The sequence below is a fragment of the Pelmatolapia mariae genome, linkage group LG23 (genome assembly GCF_036321145.2).
Source record: "Pelmatolapia mariae isolate MD_Pm_ZW linkage group LG23, Pm_UMD_F_2, whole genome shotgun sequence".
Taxonomy (NCBI): Eukaryota; Metazoa; Chordata; class Actinopteri; order Cichliformes; family Cichlidae; genus Pelmatolapia; species Pelmatolapia mariae.
The window spans coordinates 32783242-32806023 of NC_086246.1; the positions used below are offsets into that span (position 1 = coordinate 32783242).

The 22782-nt window shown below is 38.6% G+C and overlaps 1 protein-coding gene across 6 annotated transcripts in view; it reads left to right on the forward strand.

Moving 5' to 3' along the window:
* abi3bpb (ABI family, member 3 (NESH) binding protein b) overlaps nucleotides 1-22782 on the forward strand; it is a 38123-nt gene that overhangs the window by 2694 nt on the left and 12647 nt on the right. For 2 of the 6 annotated variants that reach the window (XM_063466483.1, XM_063466484.1), the window contains exons 2-8: nucleotides 6609-6788; nucleotides 13457-13525; nucleotides 13608-13740; nucleotides 15846-16027; nucleotides 16240-16295; nucleotides 16941-16965; nucleotides 17333-17413. In XM_063466483.1, the coding sequence (XP_063322553.1) occupies nucleotides 6609-6788; nucleotides 13457-13525; nucleotides 13608-13740; nucleotides 15846-16027; nucleotides 16240-16295; nucleotides 16941-16965; nucleotides 17333-17413 (726 nt within the window). Of the gene's footprint in view, nucleotides 1-6608; nucleotides 6789-13456; nucleotides 13526-13607; nucleotides 13741-15845; nucleotides 16028-16239; nucleotides 16296-16940; nucleotides 16966-17332; nucleotides 17414-17818; nucleotides 17894-20469; nucleotides 20674-21859; nucleotides 21938-22401; nucleotides 22594-22782 lie in introns of all 6 variants that reach the window. The other 4 variants (XM_063466479.1, XM_063466480.1, XM_063466481.1 and 1 more) reach the window with 4 other exon arrangements.

Below are 22782 nucleotides of genomic sequence, written 5' to 3' on the forward strand. Positions count from 1 at the left end.
TTTTTTTTTTAACATAATGTTGCAGTTGACCTGAAGGGGGCCCCCCTTTTCGCCTTTTTTTTTTTAGTAAGTGGGTCATTTATAAAAAAAACCCCCCAAGGTTACTCCCCACTTAAATGCTAAAACATGCAATATCTATTGAGGCACCAGCAGTTAGTCAGTCCCCATAGACTCCCCATTAAAATGTCCAGCTTTACTCGAGAAGCCAACATGTTTAGAGTCGGATACACAAACAGATTTAATTATTACAAATGTAACTTCAGTTGCAGGTGACCTGCAGGGGGCACTAAGTAACATTTTTGTACTTTCATTGATTAGTTGATGAATTTTAATTGTATGAATGGGTGGGTTTTTGGTGCTGTTTCGTAGCTTACCTTTAGGGTGCCGTGACACATCTCATGATAATTAGCATTTTATGTTCCGTAAATTAAATCCATTTACACAGAAACCATCTGGAGGTGTGGCCAAAAGGGGGTGCAGGATCAACGTGCAGTCTTTTTCTCATGGAGTTTGTCAAATAAATAACTTTGAAGATTATTTCAGGATCAGTTTCAGGCTTAAAGTTGAGTTTCAGCATGTTTTAGTTCTTTGTGTATTTTCTTTCGGGGGGATTTCCCACCTGAAAGATGATAACAACCCTTACTGAAGCCAGCAGCAGGAGCAGAAGCTTGGAGGTCTAGAGATAGCGGGGCCTGTGCTGTATCACAGAGGACTGTTTGAGTTTCACCACACTGTTTTACCGTTGCTGCTAATGAGCTGGCTCGCTCTGTTGTCTGGTGGCATTTCTTCCCTTAAAAGGAGCTGCTGCACACTGAGTGTGTGCAGAAACAGACTCCAGACTGCACACAGGTGATTTCTTTTGCTAACTGGAAAATGTTATGTGTGTTTCTCTGGTCGTCCGACTACGACCAGTACCTTCTAATACTGCATCTTGTGTGGTGGTTTATTGTTCATGTTTTTTTGCAGTACTCAGTGACTCATGTATCACTTTTTGGTACAACATTATCTTTCAGTTTATTTTGATGTTTTGCTGTACTTCTAATGTAATTCTTAGTGGTAGTTATTTTGGAACCTTTCTGGGTTCTGAGCAGTTTATAGCTGCTCTGTGTGCATAGTAGTACTTTATGTTTTCTTTGTGGATCAGATGCCATTTTATAGTACTTTGGATTGTTTTTTCCACAGTACTTTGATGTAACAGTTTGGTTTTTTGTAGTATATTAGCCTTTGTTAGGACTTTGTGCTCCTTTTTGGTACTTTATTTTGAGCAGTTTTGTGGTACTTTCCGATTCATAGCAGTGTAAGTTTAGAGTAGCTTTATATTTACTTTGATGCACTTGGTTCATTACTGTTTGTTTGTGCTACCTGGTGATGACATAGTTAATGTATAGTTCTTTATACTACATAGCAGTACTTGTTCTTTGGTTTTCATATTTTGCACACTCGGGTGATTTTTCTGTACGTTTACCTCCTTGTGATACCCTTTTCTTGTAGTAAGATGAAGTAAAAGACCTGTTTTAGTACTCTTGTTGGTAATTGTTGAGTTCTTATGGTTGTTTTTTGTGCTTCTGGGCATTTGGCTCTGTGCTGCAAGAATTTATAGAAAATGTTATGCTTTTTTGACTGTCTTTTGTACTGTTGCAGGTATTTAATGTAGCACATTTGATGATGTTAGTTGATGAGAACACTGATAACTTTTTGAGCTATTACTGTTTGGGGGTTTATTTTGAGGTTTTTTATAGTACTTTTGGTTACTTGCTGGAGTACTTTTTCTGCCATTTGACGCTGGTTTCGTGGGTACTTGTGGTATTTTGTTGTACTTAATGTCTCTTCATTTGGGTCCATTTGTTTCTAAGGAAAAATGAGAGTCATTACAGAGATATAAGAGTTTGACACACCGAGAAAACTGCTGCAGCTGGGATATGTTGTCCATGCTTTTGGGAGGGGGGACCCTCGTCTATATTAAGCACTGTTTTTTTGTTTTTTTTCCGTGGGGGTGGGGGGCTGATGTCTGTCATGATGTTGAGGTTTATCCCTCCGCCTTCGACAGGCCAAACAGCGCTGCCAAGAATGAGCTACATGATTCCACACGTCCAGCATGTTGGCCTCTCTGCAGGCTTTTCCCGTACTGATCTGCATGAACAAACAGCCCAAAGAAAACCTCGACAAGATGATGGACTGGATGTACTTGAACACAATGACATGCTTGGAAAAATCCAAACCTTACAAGAAAAAAAACTAAAAAAGAAAACATTTGTCTAGTGATTGGGCACATGCCGTTCCTCGCAGGAGGCTTTAATGCCTAATTAGACCTGATTGTTCCACTGAGCTTCTGCACAGAGAGTTAATCAGCTAAAACAACAGTTCAGAAGCAGAAAAATGCTCCTCTGCTGGAATTTATCACTTCAAACTGCTCAATTTGGCTCCACATTAACCTGTAGTCACTTCTATGAAAGGATGTGTCTTCCAGCAGCAGCTGATTTAACCTTCCTCTATTTAAGCCGAATAACCTCTCACATAAACATCACAGAGCCTCAGTTGATGGCTTCAGCTGATAGAGATACTTTGATCATAAAAGTTAGGAGCACAATTTACAGATCACAGTGTTTTTCATGAAAGGTTTGAGGCAATAAATCTTCATTAAAGACCTACAAAGTCAAAAATTGTCAACATTCCAGCATTCAATATCATCTACATGAGCTTTGCAACACCATTACAATTCAATTTCAGTTCAGTTTTATCTATATGGCACCAAACAACAGTTGCCGCAGGGTGCTTTATATCAAGTAAGGTAAGTTGAAGACTGTACATAACACATAGAAAAGACTGAAACTCCAAAAATCAGATCACCTGCCTATGGGAAAGTGCTTTGGCCACAGTGGGAAGGAAAAACTCCCTTTTAACAGAAATAAACCCGCAGCAGAACCACACAAAGCAAGGGGCAGCACCTAAATTGGTGCACATTAAGTTGCTGCAGCAATCTTCAAAATAAAAAACCTGGACATATTTAAATACAGTGTGGTGAAATATTACAAATTTGCAGCGTTACATGAGCATTGTATTTGGATCATAAATGTATATAAAAAATCCTTAAAATTTTCTGAGATACTGCATTGTGGTGACAGCTAGACAAGATCTACCTGATAAGATAGATCATCAGAAGCTAGAGAATAATAACAACTGTGTAGTGAATTTCTGTGTTCAGAGTAGAAACATTTTAAAGACAGAGGAATTTTTAGGATTACATGTGGGAAACATTACAAAAATCCAGCTAACAGCTTCGTTATGCTGAGACTGGTTTGCAGTTCTTCAGAAGCCCGTCTGAATGTTACCATAGCTCGGAAAGCCACATGAAGGCACGGAGAGGAACATGAAGCGTCACATGTGTGATTGCCTCGTCATTGAGTTTTCATGGTGTGGATTCAAGAGAAAACCAACTGCAGATGAACTCTTAACAGCTTCATCATGTTCAAGCAAGTCGATCCTCTTTAAATGGTGGGAAAGTGTTGAAAAAACAAGCAACCCTGGCTGATGTGGAAAACTTAAAGAGGCTGCGAGTCCTGCTGATTCAGCCATTTTAGGTTTAGGACTTTCCAGGTCAAAGTTTGAGTTCTTCTGGTGTATTCACATGAAGCAACCTTGATTTGGGTACAGTTGGACATTTTCAGCCTGTATCACTTCACGGGTAGTTGAAGTGTCTGCTGAACTCTCAGTTTACAGTGTTTCATTGATGTACTGTTACTGTGACGCTGAAGGAAAACTGAAAACAGACTGATTCCCAGGCAGCTTCTGAACGTCTTTTCTCCAGTTTCTGAGTGGATTATCAGAGATAATGATGCACAGGAAATGGAAGTCAAATCTGTTTCATGTCTGCGAGTTCTGACTCTGAGGAGGCTAAGTCTGATGCTGGCTTGGTTTAAAGCAGTTTATTCATAGAGTTATTTGGACCTCCTCGTGCTTTCCTGTGTTTGTACACTGTCAGAGCTCTGGTGCCTGGAAAATAAAAAGTTTATAGAGAAAACCCTGCAGGACTGAAACATTTTGTCCTTGTTAAAATTTTAAGTGTGGACCATGATGATGCACTTGAACCCTGCAGACAGAGGTCAGGAGGATCTGCCACTGGACACCAAACATGCTCATTAACTGCTTGAGCAGAGGCTCTGAGGGAAATTGTAAAAGCCCATGAAAAACAGAGATATACAGAATGTGGATTCTAGATGAGATATCCATCTCAGCGTGAAATGTAATCAAAGCATGACTTCCCCTACAGAACAGACTGTACCTTCAAACAGGAATGTTCAGTCCAGTCAGAAACTTCCATGTTACTGGACTATAAACTGGACAGAGCTTAGAATAGAGCCAGTATTCATCCAGTTGAGGTGGTTCGGCCATCTAATCCAAATGCCTTCTGGACACCAGCCCAGGTTTTCTGGGTATGGAATGCCAAGCTCTGGGGAGACCATAACGTACACCAATATCATGAAATCAGTTGTATATCCCATGGATCTCTCTCAGGATCCCACAGGAGGAATTGGAAAACCTGAGGAAAGGATTGTCTTGAACATAACTTTGGGTAAGAAGAAGAAAATTGACAGACATAATTCTTGTCTCTTTGAAATAAATTTCTGGCAGCTTCATTTTGTAATAAAAGTGTTGGAAAACTCTAAAAACTCTTTCCATCATCAGGAATTTAATATAGCATTTATTCCAAAAATGACGTCCCCAAACATATAAAACAGAATCTCAATAACCTGTCAAGGGAAATATGGTTCCTCTCCATCAAACAACAAACAAAGCAAACAAAAACAAGAAACATTTTAAAATTGATGAACAAACATTGTCTCGTTTGAAGACATCGTGCAACACTGGCCGTCTGTGTTGCAGGATTATATACAGGATCTCCTTTGTCATTGGTCCTCCAAGAGAAAATAGCATTATTTTAGAGACCTAAAAAATCCACACTGTGCTGATTGATTATTGTGCTGTTCATGTAATTGACATGTTAATTCTGAGAACTGGTTTGTGTCCTTTATGGACGTTTTATGACCTTGGTCTAGATTCTTGGTTAGGTCCAGGCACTAACAACTGCGTGGTTTGGGTTTTTGTTTGATGGAGCTATATATCAATAAAACTTTCACCATGGTTTGTTTTTACTGCCTTTGATTTCTAAAAACATAACCTTTACTCCTTTTTTTCCAGTTGCAGTTAGATTATCTTGGTTTGATTTAGGAAAAGGTCCTGTTTTGTGTTAAAATAAGTCCCTTGAGAATGTAAAACCACATGTTAGGAAAAAAACTTTTGTCATCTGCAACAAGTTTCTCCTTTGTTTTCATCCTGTGACAGTGGCTACACCAGCAAAGAACATGTGGCCACAGTCTCATGGTTTCTATTTCAGACACCATGGAAAAAGACGCTAAAGGGGTACCCGCTGGATCACAGTGTGACACTGAGTGGGCTAGACTAAGCTTCAGTGATTAGCTCCGAGTGCAAATACCCTCTTTAATCATGTTACAATAACTTTAAATAACTCCTGCAGTAAGTAATAGGCCACACTTTTAACTCTGTTGATTTTTCCCCATTTTTTTCTAAGCTAATTTCTATAAAAGTAAAGTCTTATAGGCCCGTGTAGAAACGTTCTCTCCAGACCAGTATTAGAGTTTTGGGCATCTTATTAGAAAATCCTTATTTGACTGACTTGAAGATTCGATAACATGCCATGTTTCAATCACTTTTTGAATTAAAAATTTAAATATCTTGTCTTTGTGTTCATAAAGACTATTTAATTAATTTGTACTTACAGTGAAATGTGGTTGAACTCTGAATTCTTACTTGATATCCGAGATGTTTGACTGTAAAAGCTCAGAGCGACACTGGAGCTGGTGTAGAGTTTGAGTCCCTGTCTGTCCTCACTTTGGTCTTTGATTTTTCTGTAAAGCTAAAACAAATGGTTCCCCTCTAACTGTTTGTGCTAATTTCTCAAAGTGATTTACCTGTAATTATCATCAGATTGATCTGATACTACCTGTTTGGGTTTGACAGAGCTCAGTGGCACACTGGCAGGAGAAAGAAAAAAAAAGAAAAACTGCAATGGCAACATGACTATTGGAAAATGAAACATTATTCCAATTAACATAGTTGTGTTTTTTATTATGTATATAAAATGTTTTTTATACATTTCAATTTCTTGAAACTTAATTTATTGCGCATTTTTTAGACATTCTTCCATGCAAATTATGGGTGACTGCAGCAAGCTGTTAGTGACCAAAGCAATCAAAAAGAGATTTTTGGTGGAGCACCCTTTTTATGACTGATTTCAACTTGAGACAGCCAGCAACCACTCATTATCAGTCGTCAATCAGATGTTGCCAGGGAGTCTTCAACCCATCTTTATGCCTTAGTAAATCAGAGCTTGGTCTTGAAACATTTAAATCTGGTCTTGGTACCAATTTTTTGAGTCAAAAACCAAAATGTCTTTGAAATGTATCACACAGTTCTGACTTTGTAAATTTTTATTACATGAACTTTGATTATGTTATGATTTTTTCTCACCTTGAGTATTTGTTGTTGAATTCCTGATATTCCCTAATAGTCTTGCTTCTTCTCTTCCTTAGTGCGTCGACAGAACATGAAGGTTCGAATCAACGCCACTGGTGACACCATTGTGATGAAGTTTGTGCGTCCAAGTCCAGATGTGAAGTTAGAGGGTTATATTCTGGGTTACGGCAGCAGCATGTTCTCCAAACAGTTCATCCAGCTTCCTGAAAACGGACAGCCCTACGAGACTGAGATGGGTAAGACCCACAAATATTTCTTCATCTACAGTATGTGTATATTTATAATATTTTTCTTTTCCAATTTACTTTTCCATTTGCTTTAATCAGTATCAAGTTGTTGATGGAGATGATCTTTGCAGATAAAAGGCAGCAGATCTTTATGAATTTCCTTAAAAGTTTATTAGAAAAAAATAGTACACTTGGGCAAAATTAAACCTTCCACTCCCTTTTCCGAATATTTTCCCTTTATACAATTCTCAGAAGCGGAACGTATTAGTGTCTGTCTTTAAAACATTAAACAGGTTCATGAGGAGCTGATTAAATCTGTGCCAAACCATGACTTTGTGTTGTTTTGATTCTAGAACTTTTGTTTCTGCATTGGTGTAACCACCAAACCTCCATGTCTAAAGCTTTACACTCGTGGGAAAGTGAGAGTTTCTGTAGGAATACTTTCGGGAAAAGAAGAATGTGAGAAGCTTTGAGAAGCAGCAGAGTCTCACAGTGACAGCAGCAGGTGGCTCTGATCCGTTTTCTGAAGCGCAGCCAAGAATTTTTATCCCATCACACCAAGAAAGCTCTAAAAGTTGCGATGGTATGATGCATATAATCGGCCACAGTGAGAGGGTTAACAGAAAACCGGCTGAAAGTCATCCTTCAACACCAGTTTTCATGCAGGATGAGTTTGTTTGCACTCCTGCAGATTTGGGACTAAATGACTGCAGCAGCTTTTGGAATTTAGACCAGAATTATGAGGACTTTTCCCCTCAAGCAGGAAAGCCCATTTATCATCTAATGACAAATATTGGCTCTGCATTATGCTCACAAAAATGCACCAGATTTGGCTGAAGTTTGTTTATGGTCTTGGATACATTTGCTTTAGTGAGAGATGTGGAAGTGAAAAAAACATAAATCCTGGGTCAAAAATGCTTTTCATGTTGGCATTATCAAACATTAAAATATGACTAAATTTGGCTGAGGTTTCGTGGTGATCCTTTGTGTGAAAACCCCAAATTTGCTCAGTATCGCCTTGTATGTTGGCAGAATTAGAAGTCAGGAGGCTACAACATTTTGGTTGATGGACAGGTGCCAAAACGCTCAACTTTTCTTGCCTTTTGGATGTTTTTATCCAGATTCTCTCAGCCTTGAGAGCTTAATTTCTTGGTGATGAGAGTGTAGCGAATTTAGCTTTGTACTTTCTTTAAAATCAACCAAATTGGGCTGTTCATGAATGACATTACTGATTTTGGATGCAGTTGCAGTTCTTATCAGCTTTGAGCTTCATTTCATCCTGCTGGAAGTAGTTTCGTACTATGTTTAAAATTACACAGACTTTGGCTGAAGTTTAGTGGTGCTATTTTAAATACTTTATTCACTGCCTCCCTACTTTTCTGATTAATGTACAGTAATAGTGACTTTGCTCCAGTCTCTCTGTGTGGGTCACTAAGATACTAAATCAATGATGAAGAGGCGGCTGAAGTTTGGTAAACAGGCCCTCATTTACTCGTGTGATGATAAATTTTTGTCTTTTTGTTTTCTTCAAATCCTATGGTAGAAATAGCCAAATTGTGCCAGAAGTCTGGCACTGGTTTTCTGGATAGATTTCTGGTAAAAAAATAAATGTGGTAGTTTTTCCTTAGATGATTGATGGAACTTCCTTAAAAGTTGGCATCAGTTTTGGTGGAGACTTCAACAAAAAGAACCCAAACTTTTAAAGACCATTTTCTCATCAACTGCTTGATTGGCTTTGATGAAAACATCCGAACTCTGGCATAATGGATATTTTTGCTCGTGTTATAAATTGGTACAACATTAGTAGTTTGCTGAGAAACATCAGCTTTACTCCAGTCTCTCTGTGTATCTCATTAAAGATACTTAATCAAAAGTTGGAACTTCACTTCCATATCTGACTTAAGTTTGGGTCTGTTTTTTTAGTCTTTTGGATGCTTTATGTTTTCTGACTCTCTTTGAGCAACTGTGACCACATAATTTCCTCTGGGACTAATAAGCTAATATGATTCTGATGATTCTGATTAAAAATTGCTAGAATTTGCATGGTCTAGCTTTGATTTTCTTGGTATATTTCTGATGACATAAATATATTTTGCCATTGATGATTAATTAATATGACTTAAAATTTGGCTTAGGTTCGGTGAACAGAAAAGCTTTTCTCATCAATTGTGAGCTTCATTTCTTTACTTAGTGGCTTCCCATATGGAAAAGAAATAGAAAGAATTTATAAAAGACTTGCATCAGATGTGGCCTATTTCATATAGTGAATCATATAAGGCTTATATGATTTACTCATGAAAGTGGCCACTTTCATATATTGTTTTAGTTAGTATCCAAAACATACAAGTTTCATTTATATAATTTTTCTAGGGATCTTATATCTGTTTTCACTCTTGTATGCTTTTCATACAAGTTTCACACAAGACAGATACAAACTTTATACGATTTATATATATCTTTTCCATATGGGTTTGTACCTTGTTCAAACTGTGCAATATATGGCTGAAGTTTGGTGGACAGCTCACCAGACATCCAAACATCTTCAGATTATTTGATTTGAATAATTCAGATCTGAGTGTTTCTTCCTTTCTTGGCATTATGAGACATGCTGAGTTCCTGTGCTGCTGGGAAAATCAGGTATCCCATTCTTCCATGTCATGTTTACTTTCCTCACTGTGGGAAAATTAAATCCAGAAGACAGATTATAAACACATATAAACAGTTAGATACAGGAGGATCTTGGAGCTCCTCTGGGAGAATTTTAATTTAATCTCCTTCTTCATTTTCACCACTCATCTCTCATCACTGCCACTTCTGCCTCAAGGTCATGTCATGTCAGTTTGACGATCTGGGCGGGACTGTGGTATCAGAACTGCTCTTAGACATTTCCTGTGGTGTTTACCTTCCTGTTTAAAAACCCTCAGTGGAGGATCATCCATCAGCAGTTCCAGGAGGACTGCAACCGCAGTGTTGACTCTTTAAATCCGATGCTGCCGGTGGTTTCTGGGTTTTGGTTTTTTTAGCCACATGAGACACAAACATGGCTTCATGACGACTCAGGGATACTTCACCATTTCCTCTGCAGGCAAACTGTTGCTGTTTCAATTTAAACTTTACTGCACGAGAGTGGAGAAACAGTAGCACTGTATGGTGTTAAAAACATCTGAATTTTGGCTCAAGTTTGGAGGATGGTTTGGTAAATACAGACAAATCCTTAATCTGTTTAGGGCATGTGATTGATGGGGTCATTTGGGGGGTGGGACATGTTTACACCTGCAGAGATGAATACAGTCTCCTTTCAAACCAACAAAGACACTGGTTTGTGTTTAGAAAAAAAATCAGCTTGAGGACATTTTCTTACTGGAAAGTTAAACATCACTCAGTCCAGAGAACTGTCAGAAAACACTATAATTTTAAATGAAGTCTGGTGTAGGAGGAGATTGTGATAAAGAATCATTTCATCAGCTGACAGCGGCTTTGTTAGATGCTACAAAACATCATGATACAGGAAAGAATTACCATATTGATCGCACAGATGGCTGAAATATTACTCAAATATGAGGAGCTGAGTTATTGATCACAAAAATCAGGTGATATTTGCAGAGTAAATGTGTTCAGTTTGACAGTGAGGAGTTCCTCCCCCATAACTGGTCATAAATAAAAAAGCTGAATGGTGTCCAGGCTAAAGGCAGAAAGAAATAGCAGCTGCTTTAACAGTCATTCATCATTTAAAAAGGTCTCCAGAGAGGTTTAATAAGTGAGGGTGGAACTTTTACTGACCGTAAATATTCACACTGAGTGAAACTCAGAGAGCTCAGTCATCAGGAGGAGTTCAAAGGTCACTAAGAAAGGAACAATGATTTTCAGTGAAGGCTTACAAATGATTTTGACCTGTAATTTTTATTCTTTAAAACCACTTCATAGCTGTTTTACAAAACTTTGTTGTTATTTTATAAGACTTTCTGGTTCGTTCACCTAGTTGTTTTGCAGTTTTGTAGCTATTTTTACATTATAACTTCTGTAATACTTTACTTTTTTTTTTTTTTTTTTACACCTCTTTAAACTCTTTGTAGCTTTTGTGATTTTATATTTTGTAGTGTTTTATGATACATATAGTGCAGTAGTTATGTGTGCTGAATATAATATCAGTGAGTTCTCAGTGATTCCCAGACATTTACAGAAGTTTCTTTACTTTTACGGGCATCTAGGCCAATGTTCCTGTATGTAAGCCACACTTTGCACTAGTGATGTTCGATTCGTGAATTCGTTCAATACTCGAGAATCACTTTACTGACTCGTGAATCATTATTCACAAGCGCAACTGACTCACTGACTCATCCCTGTTGCTGTTAGCAAACTAATTCCATTAGTAGAAATATATCTAGCTTATAATTAAAATTGTGGGGAAATAAACAACAGCCAGTTTATTAACAAAAACATTCCTGCTCTGAACTGGAAGAAAAAACCCTGAGTAGAAGCTCACATCAAGACAATAGCTCCTCGGTTCACAGTAGCATCGCTCAGCTAGCATGCTAACAGCACATTTGAGGTACTCACCCCCTCCCTTGCTGTGCTGAATCATAGCATAAGCGAATCACTCAGGACTCACTAACCCCCTTCCTCCTGGCTCACAGCTCAAACGAGTTGAACGAATCACTGAATCACTCACCCCCTCACTGTGCTGAATCATAGCGTAAGGCGAATCACTCACCCCCTCCCTCCTGGCTCACAGCTCAAACGAGTTGAACGAATCACTGACTCACTGACTCACCCCCTCCCTTCCTGTTACGAATCACTCACTGGGCGTTTATCAATATGCGTACTTGTGCGTACTTGCGTTCTCGTGTACTCGTGATACGTCATCAGTCGGAGACCAAGTACTGTTCCAATTCGAAGTACGCATCACGCCGAGAACGCGAAAAAGTCCCGGATGTGTTCTCGATCCGCCCGTTTTATCGAGCATGCATCGGTGTAGACTTGGGACAGCTAAATATCCCAGAATGCATTTCGTCCAAAACTCAACAGCGGACTCCCGGCACATCGTTTCCAACCTCCCCCCCCAAACCGCTCGCGGACTTCTCACTACTCAGGTTAAAGAAACCCCAGCAGCTGTCTATAGTATTGAGTGTCCACTAGAATAGAAATAAAAGCGTTCTAACATCTCACCTGCATGTTTTTATTAAGGTATGTACACGTATGTACATGTACACTATTTTTATTAATAGAGGTTTCACTACTGAGGTTAAAAATGATATATAAGTCACTTAGATCACTTCTAAATGTTAATGTTTGGTTTATTTCAGTGTTTTATTTGTTCCTGAGTAAACCGGTTTGGCTGTGATTAAAGTTAAGCTTCATAACATGTTACTTACAGTTAAATTAAGAGGGGACGGCAGTAAAAACTCCGGACCTGTGACATCATCACGTACGCTGGTGTTCCGACTGTACAAATCACGAGTCCGTGCTCGCGTACTTGAGAATTGAGAAACGGCCCACGAGTCCGTGCTCGCGTTCTCGGCGGGTACGTACTCCCGTGCGTTCTCGGCGGGTACGTACTCACCGAGAACGCGAGTACGTACTCGCGTACTTGGGCATTGATAAACGGCCACTGACTCCCCCCTCCCTCCTGGCTCACAGCTTCTTCTTCTTCTTCTTCTTCTTGGTTGGCAACCAATGTTAAGGCACTTTATCGCCCCCTGGCTCACAGCTCAGTGGACATTTAGATGAGAAAATATATATTTGACACATTTAAGGAAAATACAAATAAAATAAAAATTAATAAATGTTCCCTTTAGAATTTTTTTGTTCTTTTTTGCTCTAAAGAAAATAGTTGTTTTCTTTTACAATCATTCATCTTAGCAGTAGGATTTACATTAAAAGATAAACAAATTAAGTTTGAGTGAAAATATACATTTTTGCACTCTCTGGTCAACTGACTCAGTGACTCAAATGACTCAAGAAACACGATTCACTTTGGTGAGTGACTCATTAAAACTCGATTCAGTAAAAAGAATCGAATTTACCATCACTACTTTGCACTGTTAAATTGACTAAAGAAAGTCAGACTAAGAGATGAGTTTGTGCTGGAAAAGGAAACCGTGCATGTGGGTGAGAACAGAAAAAATTACAGATAAACGCAAAAAAGTTGAGGCTGAACTCTGGAGTTAAAGACGCAAAGAACAAAAGCAGAAAACATTTGACTTGGATGGAAATCAGATTATTATGAAAGAAGATGTGAGTGTTTTCACATGTGGATGTTTAAACTGCCATCCTTGTATTTCAGCAAAGAAACTCTCTCCTTATCTATAATCATTCACATCTGTGCGTCTAATTTCTGTCCATGTGTGGGACAAAGGTAGGGGAGGGAGGGAGCAACAATACCCGCCATGACATAATCACCATAACAGAGTGCAGAATTCCTCACATGTTTCAGCCTCTATGAACTCCCACAGGAGATGTTCATGTTTCTGTAGGGAAGGTTGTAACGTACTTGCCATGGTAGTTGCAGCAGTACAGGTTGTAACTGTACCACTATTTGAAAAAAAATGGTACTGTCTGCGACTGTGTGTTGTGGTTTTATCCAACTTTGTTGTTGTTGGCTTTTATTCCTCTTTGTCTGCATCATTCTGTTGGGTGTACATCACAAAGCCTGACCTCATTTGACATTTTTTTTTCAGATGCAGAACCAAAGTACCTGGTGGCCGTCCAACCAATCCCAGCTAACGATGTGAAGAAACATTGCACAGGTATGCTGGCAGCTACATGTGGGCTTCAAACTGATAAACAGGCCAACACATAGTCTCACTCTGTACTCACTTGTCCCAACAGGTAAAGTGAACCTGGAGAAGCCGCTTCACCTGGTGATTGGTTCCATTAGCCCGACCGCTGTGCTACTGTCCTGGGGAAACTATCTGAAGACACCCTATGAAGGGAACATCATGAACGAATGTCTGGAAGACGGGTGATTAACTTCACTTGTTGTCCCAATGCTGATTGCATGTTTTGTCTAAGCTGTACACTGAGCTCTGTCTCTAAAGCTTTGAGCTTTCAGGGATATTTCAAGGAACAGTTCATAGTGTGGTAAAATATTGCCAATTAATTTTTTGGGTTTACCTTTACGATGAGTAACTTCACATATGTCACAGATTCATCATAAAACCAGTTTTGGTTTAGTGAACATGAAAGCTTTTTACCTCCTCTCATGTATTTTATGTTTTATGGACAACCAGAAAGCCCTTTTCCAAAGCTCGACGTTACTCAGAGACAAATCACCTTCAACCAATCAAGATGATGAATTACTACCCTGAAAACTCTACTGCTGTTGAGCTTGAACTGTCCCAGTGTGTTGAGTGATATTACACTGACTGAGACTCACCAATGCTCTTTTCCATCACCCCTTGATCTCTGCTGCCTCTAATAATACATATTTTTCCTTCCCTGTCAAACAAGTTGGAGGAGCCATTGGAAAGCCTGACCTAGGCGTCCTCTGCCACTCTGGGCGTCTTATTAAAACCTAATGTCAGCTCCATCTGTGGAGGGTTTGGCTGCTGCCTCAGATTTTTGGATCCCTGCTCTGAAAAACAGAACTTGAAGGAGTGAAAGTGGAGATTGGCTTTGTGGCCGCCAGAATTAACAACACCTAATGGACGAAGTTGTTTCCACACTGAGGTCACGGTGGATACAGGCAGCCAGAGAGAAACCGCACGGCATGAAGACGCTGGTACTGGACTGTGTATGTCATCCATATGTCGTACCACTGGGACACTTCGATGCTTTCTGAAGCCTTCAGTCTTGTGATCAGGGAAACTTTGACAAGATGCAGCCGAACACATCCTGCACAGTCTACGAAGCAGACCTGCAACCACAGTCATCAGTGATTTAGTTTTGTTTAATTCTGCATAACCCAGTTTTTCTACATATGAATCTCAGACATTATGGCTCTTTATATAGTTTTGAATCCCTCTAATACCAACTAGACACAATGCTAGTGTATTTAAAGTGGGTCAAAGTCTATTAAATGTAAAAGCTGCACTTTGAAAGCACATTCTTTTTGTTCTGCAGCTCTAAAGGGGCTCTTTAAGCATCTCTCTGATTTTAGTTTTGAAAGTTCAAAGCATTATTTCACTTAACAGCAATGTATAAAAACAGTTGGTCAGGTATTAGTACAATTTCAAACTGCTTAAGTAAGATAGTGGCCATAGTTTTGGATTACATAGGAACTTTATATCAGTGTCACACAAGTTCCTGTTAATACCCGCCTCTTTAACAAAGAGCAGCCAAAGCAAAGACTTACAGGGGAGTTTGTTCCATTATTTGGGACACCATCTGGCAGTCTGTCCTCAGTCTGTAACTGTAAGCATTTTGTTACTTTAATAGCTAATTTTAAAAAAAGTAAAATAAATAAAAAACTCATTTTGTGATTCCCTAAAATGTGGTAAGTGCTGGTTAGCCAAAGATTTATTTATGTACAGCACACTTTCAATGGATACAAATACAGACCAGTTGTAATTTGTAGACAAACATATACATTTTTTTTACATAGCTGTATCTGTAGGTAATTTTTATTCCTATCCTTGATAAAAATCTTATTATGGCATTAATTTTTTCAAAGACATTGGCTTGCTATTTGTGTTTATCACAATATAAACCTAAAATATGAGGAGCTTGAGTCACTCCTCCAGAAATGTGTGATACTGTCAGTCTAATTAACCCATTTCTTTGTATTTTCTGGAATTAGTATTAGGCAGCTGGTTGCTAACATGTTTAGATCAGCTACTTTACCTGTTTCCTCTGGGTAAATTACAAAGATAACCTTTGTGTTTTTATAAAAGTCAATGAATGTAAGCATGGCCAAATCAATTTATTGCTGAAACACAACCAAGCTATTGAGAATTAAAAAAAAAAAGAAAAAGAAAAAAAAAGAAAAAAAAATGAACATTAAATATAAGCATATGAAGTTAAAATACAAAGGACCAAAAATAGAACCCTGAGGAGCTCCAAGGGCAGTTGTCAGACAATCTAACCACCTTGCTGTTGGTAAAGGCATTTTTCCTTTTTCTCCATCAGATTCTACACTATCCGCTACAGAGAGAGAAACAGGAATTGGATCTACCAGACATGCCCAACAAGCGACACAGTCATTGATAACCTGAAACCCAACACGCCTTATGAGTTTGGCGTCCGCTCCAACAAGGATGACCGCAGTGGCACATGGAGCAAACCGGTCATCCACAACACCAGCATGGGCAGTAAGGAGTTACTTAAGTACTTGTCACCACTGGAATCATAAAGGCTAAAGCTAAAGAAAACATCAAGCCTTGATTTTGATGTTAAGAAAAAGTTTACAATCTCTTCCAAGAAAAGTTTTATTATTATTTTTCTTTTGCAAAGCAATGGCTAATCGATTTTTAATAATAATAATGATTAATTTTACTGCTTTTTCTCTGCACTTTTTTCACAGATAAAAATAGACAGAAGTCATACAAGCCGCGTAACAGTCCTCCAGTCAAGCTGGGGGTAAGTAACCTGCTGTACTGTAACAAACTAAATGCTATTACATCTGTGATGTAAATGTGATGACCTTTTAAATTTTTAAATCATGGATACACGTAGAATAGACTACTTCAAACTTTATATTTACTTAAATACCTCAAAATGTACTTGAAAAATATTTAATGAAGTAAATAATAACATGAACAAACTATGCTACGCTTACTTTATGTGACATTTTTTTCACAATAGCGTTTTTTACTGTTTGCTTTTGTATAATTATGGCTATTTATTATGGTTGAATTCTAAAACATCAAAAAATGTGCCATATTTTTAATTTGTGTATTTGTTTTTGGTCAGTAAGCTTACTTCATATTTAATGTAAAGTATTATGGCAATGAATATGCAAAAAAGGTTTTCTTAAATTAATAAAACTTGAAGAAAGAAAATAGGAAGATATACAAAAATATTATAAATAAAATTAAAGGTGAAGATAATAAGTCTTCATTAAAGGAAAATTACCTCTAGGTTTCCACAGAATTTAAAGGTTGAGGTCTAATTTTTCAAAGCAGTGCATCATGAGCCTAGGAGTCCTTGTGTTTATGTATATTTGATTTAAACATGTCTAAAGTTGACATTCTTTGTTCTTCCTTTTTTTTCTTTTACAAACAGACGCCCCTCTTTGCTCCTCGTTATGGTAAGATTTATGATTTTGTCTTTAATTAACATATAGTCTGATCAGTCATTATTTCTTCCTGGCATGATTTGTGGAATCTGTTTGACTTCAGTTTAGGTATGTACAGTCAGTAATGTGTTCTCATAGGCCACCACAACAAAACAGGTTCAGGCTGGTTCGAAACACTCACACTTTGCAGTAGGAAAAAAACAACATCTTCCAATTATCCTGAAGTTCAAGCCAAAAGCTTTATGCACCAAATATAATAGCTGCTGATCTTTCTGAAAACATCAGACTTGTATTCTGCACTTAGACATCTGTCTGCTGAACTGCTCATGCTGAACCATTTCATTGTTTTTCTTTAACATCTTTGTTGACTTGTTTGCAGCCCTGCACAACGGAACGGGCCCTCGAACGCCTACTTTGTTCAAAAACCCAGGGTTCCCTGGAGCTCCACGCACGTCCTTTGGTGATTACCGCTCTTTCTTTCTTTTCTCCCTGTAAAAGTCTGCATACTTTTACTTTTCTTCCTCTCTGGGCAACAGAGAAGTTGCTCACACAGCACAGCACAAAAGCTTCCTTAAAGGGTTCTACTGATGGAAAACAGGCACCAAAATGCAGTTTCAATCCTCACATTGCAGATGTGAGAAAGTGAGAAAGCAAACAATAGTAATACCAACATTCTTTAAATGTTTCAAAGAAATTCACAGCACTAAAGGATGTTGGAGATTTGTTTATAAAAAGCCTCATCAGTCTAACCCAATGGCTGCTTTTCCCAAACTAGGTTTCACAAAGAATTGATTGTCTTTCCAACCCTATCCTCTTTAATTTTGACATTTTTCCTCTTATAAACCCACCGTGTTATTTCCAACAGCACCTCCTGAGAGCCAGCAGGAAACTATCCCTGTGCCTGGCTCATCTGAGCCCAAATTTCCTCACGTGTCCCCCGGTAACGAAACAGACGCTCTTTTATTCTTTAATCATCAGCTTCACTCATTTGCAGTCCATCTTTACCTGCTTCGCCTGAGCCTGTGATGCACCTGGGAGGGGTGGGGGTGGGGTGTGCAGCTATTGAGATTGGCTGCATGTTAGCATGTCTTAAGCCCAGTTAGAAAGTCAAAACAAGGCGAGGAAATGATGTCACTGGAGATCAGTAAGTTCCCCTTGGCCTGCCCATTCCAAAAGTAGCTGCAGCTCATTTTTTCAAACCACACTGCTGAAATGTATATGACAGCCATCATGCTTCAGCATTCATCATCAATTTTCTTTTCTCCTTTCACCTGCTTTCTTTGATCAATGGTATTTCTCTTTCTTAGACTTTTCAATTAATACCTGATATTTGTACCTCTGAGAGGTACAAGGGCTCAACACTACAGTATTATCATTAAATCTGTAGATTATATTTAAACCATCAGCTATTTAAAGTAAACCAGTTTAAGTCAGAACTCCTCCATTCCTCTGTCATCCATCTTGTCTGTCTGTCCAGCTGTCCCCATCCTACTTGTTGCAAGTCACCGCTCTCTTCAGTCAGTCTGCATGACAGGAGTGCATGTCAGCCAGTTCAGACGCAGACGTGGTTGGAATTTCCCATCCAGGAAAGCCAACACAAGTCGTTCTGCAAAATCCTCCCAAAGTACAATGTCTTCAGACTTTTCTGTATTTCTCTGAGGTACGAGATTATAGGGAACAAAATCAAATTCTTTAGGCATCTGTTTGAAAATAAACGAATCTTGTGGAATCTAGGGCTGGGTATCTGGTATGAAACCAGAGTTTTCTAATTGGTTCTAACAGAAATATTAGATCTTGGTCTACAACAGGAAAATGCTGGCTAAATACAATGGTGTGAAAAAGTGTTTGCCCCTTTCCTGATCTTCTGTATTTTTGTATGTTTGTCACACGTCAATGTTTCAGATCATCCCAAAAGAACTCAATATTAGACACAGATAACACAAGTAAACACAAAAAACAGTTTCTGAATGAAGGTGTTTATTATTAAGGGGGGAAAAAAAACAAACAAAAAAAAACCTACATGTGGAAAAGTGTGAAAAGTGATTTCCTGCTAAACCTAATAACTGGAACAAGCAGCAGCAAGTGGAGTCAAGCATTTGCGATAACTGGCAATCAGTCTTTTACAGCACTGTGGAGGAATTTTGGCCTACCCCTCTTTGCAGAATTCTTGTAATTCAGCCACATTGGAGGGTTTTTGAGCATGACCTGCCTCTGTAAGGTCATGCCACAGCATCTCAGTCAGATTGAGGTCAGGACTTTGACTAGGCCACTCCAAAATCTCCATTTTGTTTTTATTAAGAGGTGGACTTGCTGGTGTGTTTTGAATGATTGTCCTGTTGCAGAAACCAAGTATGTTATAGCATTCTCCTTCAGGATCGTTGGTAGAGAGCAGAATTCATGGTTCCTTTTACCATAGCAAGTCTTCCAGTTCCTGAAGCAGCAAAACATCCCTAGACCATCACACTACCACCACCATTTTTTAATGATGGTATAAAGTTCCTTTTCTGAAATACTGTTACTTTTACATCATATTTAATGGGACACACACCTTCCAAAAAGCTCAGCTTTTATTTTGTCACTCCGCAGAGTATTTTCCCAAAGGTCTTGGGGATCATAAAGATGTTTTCTAGCAACACTTAGACAATCCTTCATGCTCTTTAGCTCAGCAGTGGTTTTCGTCTTGGAACTTTGTCATGCAGGCCATTTTGCCCAGTCTCTTTCTCATGGTGGAGTCATGAACACTAACCTTAACTGAGGCAAGTGAGGCCTGCAGTTGTTTAGATGTTGTTATGGTGTCTTTTGTGACCTCTTGAATGAGTCGTCGGCGTGCTTTTGGGGTAATTTTGTTTGGCCGGCAACTCCTGTGAAGGTTCACAGCTGTTTCATGTTTTCGCCATTTGTGGATAATAGCTCTCACTGTGGTTTGCTGGAGTCCCACAGCTTTAGAAATGGCTTTATAATGTTTTCCAAACCGAGAGATCTCAATTAATTTGTTTCTCATTTGTTCCTGGATTTCCTTGGATTGCATCATAATGTATGGCACTGAGGATGTTTTGGTCTATTCCACTCTGTCAGGCAGGTGCTATTTAAGTGATTTCTTAAACCTGTGTTTAAAAACTGCATTCTGTGTTTTGCCTAATATTTACAGTTTTTGATGATCTCATACATTTAAGTGTGACAAACATAAAAAAGAACAGAAATCAGGAAGAGGGCAAACAATTTTTCACACTACTGCATATCACCAACAAATAAGCCAGTGAGGACCCTTCATTATGAACATGTTTTATTTAGTATCAAATGAAGTATCTATACCATGTCCTATCCTGACAGAAAAGCTAAACAAATTTCCAGTTTTGAAAGACATGTATCTGATGACTTGAATTTCTCCAGAGTTGCTGGATGAAATGAGTCAAAATGCATGTCTATTTTATTTTATATCATAGTGTACACATCAAGCAAAAACAAACACTGACCAGTTTCCTATGACCTCAGTACCTCTCTTCTCTTTCATCCCAGAAAAAGGAAACACAATTAGAAACAACACCACCCAACCAGCGGATATTCCCACTCCTGCCCTCCCCAAACTTCTGTCCACCAAAGCCCCCCATGCCAACATCACAGCCGTCCTTCTTACTAAGTTAGCCTCCAGAGGTGACTCCATTCATGTGCAAACCACTAAGGCACCCACTAGTGCACCTGAGAAGCCTCGTAACCCCACTGGTAATTCCTCCTTACAATCTTTTTTTTGTCTTTCTTTCTTCTTTTTGGTCTGTGACATAATCATTACGTTTTAGAAAACATACAGTTTTATCATAGTCAGCTTTGGTTGAAAAATATCTGTCTTGTCTATCCACGTCGCTTAATACTTAAAAATGTTCTAGACTCAGTGTATGGTGTCCATGAATATAAAAGCATCATCTGCAAATAGTTTCACTGCATTTGCCATATTCTGTCCCAAAAATGCCAAATGTTCTTTTCAAAAGTTGGCTTCTTCTAAAAAATCCTCTTTCTGCTTATGTGAGATGTAGTATCTCTCAATATCTAAGCTTTTTGGGGGTGTAAGTAATACAATGTTGTTCTTTAAAAATGAGTATGAGCATAGTTAACAATGTTCTGCGTTTAATTTTTTTTTTCACCAAATGAATCAGTGTGTTTTCTTTTCTTTTTAAACTGTGTGTGGGCCCACAAAAATAAGAGTTTCATCCAACAGTTGAACTTTACAAAGAAATGTAGCACACTCAGCTGCTGTCAACCAAGTACTTTTTTAAAAATGTATAGATCTTAAAATCTTTTCATCACACATTACCTAACGTGTTGAAAATAATCATAGCAGTTCTACAAAATTGGTTGGTTTTAAATGTATTTTTTTTTAGACAGCTGAGACATAACTGACTGAATACTTACTTTTATTTAGATTTAATTTCTGCCTCCATAAACTGCTCATTTGAGGTCAAAGGGCCCTGGCGACTGTTGCTATATCACCCTGTTACCAAGGCAAGTGCCAGATGTACTTTGCACTATGTGAAAAGATCTGGCATATATGTGCAGCCTGGTACCAGGAGTTGGTGGACTATTGGCTAAAGACAGCACATCCTACACTGATCACATACATTATTTTTAGGTTCTACACCACCTTTGTAAGATTTTGAGGAAAGAGCTCATGATAAGTCTTCATAGTCAAATCCTACTTCTTAAATGCACTTTGAATCCAAATGTAACCAAGGCTTTAAAAGTATAGCCTTTCATGTCTTACCTTCTCAACAGTCAGTTCTGCTTGGCAAACTTTAAGAAGAATATTTACATATATTTACATTTTCAGGTTTTAATTTGACAGGATGCAGACCATCTCTCAAACTGAAAAAGGCCTTCATTTTTTTTAGTATTCAACCTTCTTTTTTTCATACAGCTGTTGGTAAATCACAGGACGGCTCATCACTGCTGAGATCAGCACTGGCCAATGAGCGGGCCAAAACTAACACATGGGGTAATAACAACCTCACAAACAGCTTCCTTTATCTTGCAATCAAAAGCAACCTTGCTCTGTCTGTCTGCTGTTAATTTGCAATCATCTCTTTCCCTTGAGCTTCCAGGCAGCTTCCAGTGAAATTAGCACTAAAGGTTTTTTCCACAGGAATGGCTGCTCAATCCAGGAGTATCACCTTCACGCACATTTCATCTGGTGTTTGCATGCAGCACACAATCTTCCAGTTATCAAAATTCATCAGCATCTTCGATGACTGGTTTTTCAAGATTGTGAGCGCTTAAAGAATCATCTTGGTCCCATCATGCTCATTTGTTTATTTATTCCATAAATTCAATGACATCAGATTTAATGGTCCATCACTAACGATGCTGCACAGGGCTGCTGCAAGCTCGCTTGTCTGCCAACACAGATAAAGGTCAGATCAGACTGTAACACAGGCCATGCAACTGTTTTTGATCTTTTAGGTCAAGGAAACAAAAGAAATCTCACTCCATCGCTGCCCTTGCAGCCCTACAACCCAGCAGCTACCACAGTTACCGGATCCATGAGGCCTGCATCGAGAAACCCTCTCTTTCCCTTCTCTAATGGCTTCAGACAGCCCCACTCCCCCTCCTCTAGATCGAGTAACTCATCCCCAACTTCAGGGAAACTTGGGGGTAATCCTCCTTGTACCTGTTTCTTTTATTTTCACTTTGCTGCTTTGCTGTCTTTTACTGTCCAAGGGGAAAGTGTTTTGATAGGCTAAGCCATGAAATATATCTAATTTCAAGTACTCAAGTTTAAGTTTGACTTTTCTTTTCAAGTCAAATGCAAATTTGATGGAAAAATACTTACAGGCTTATTGA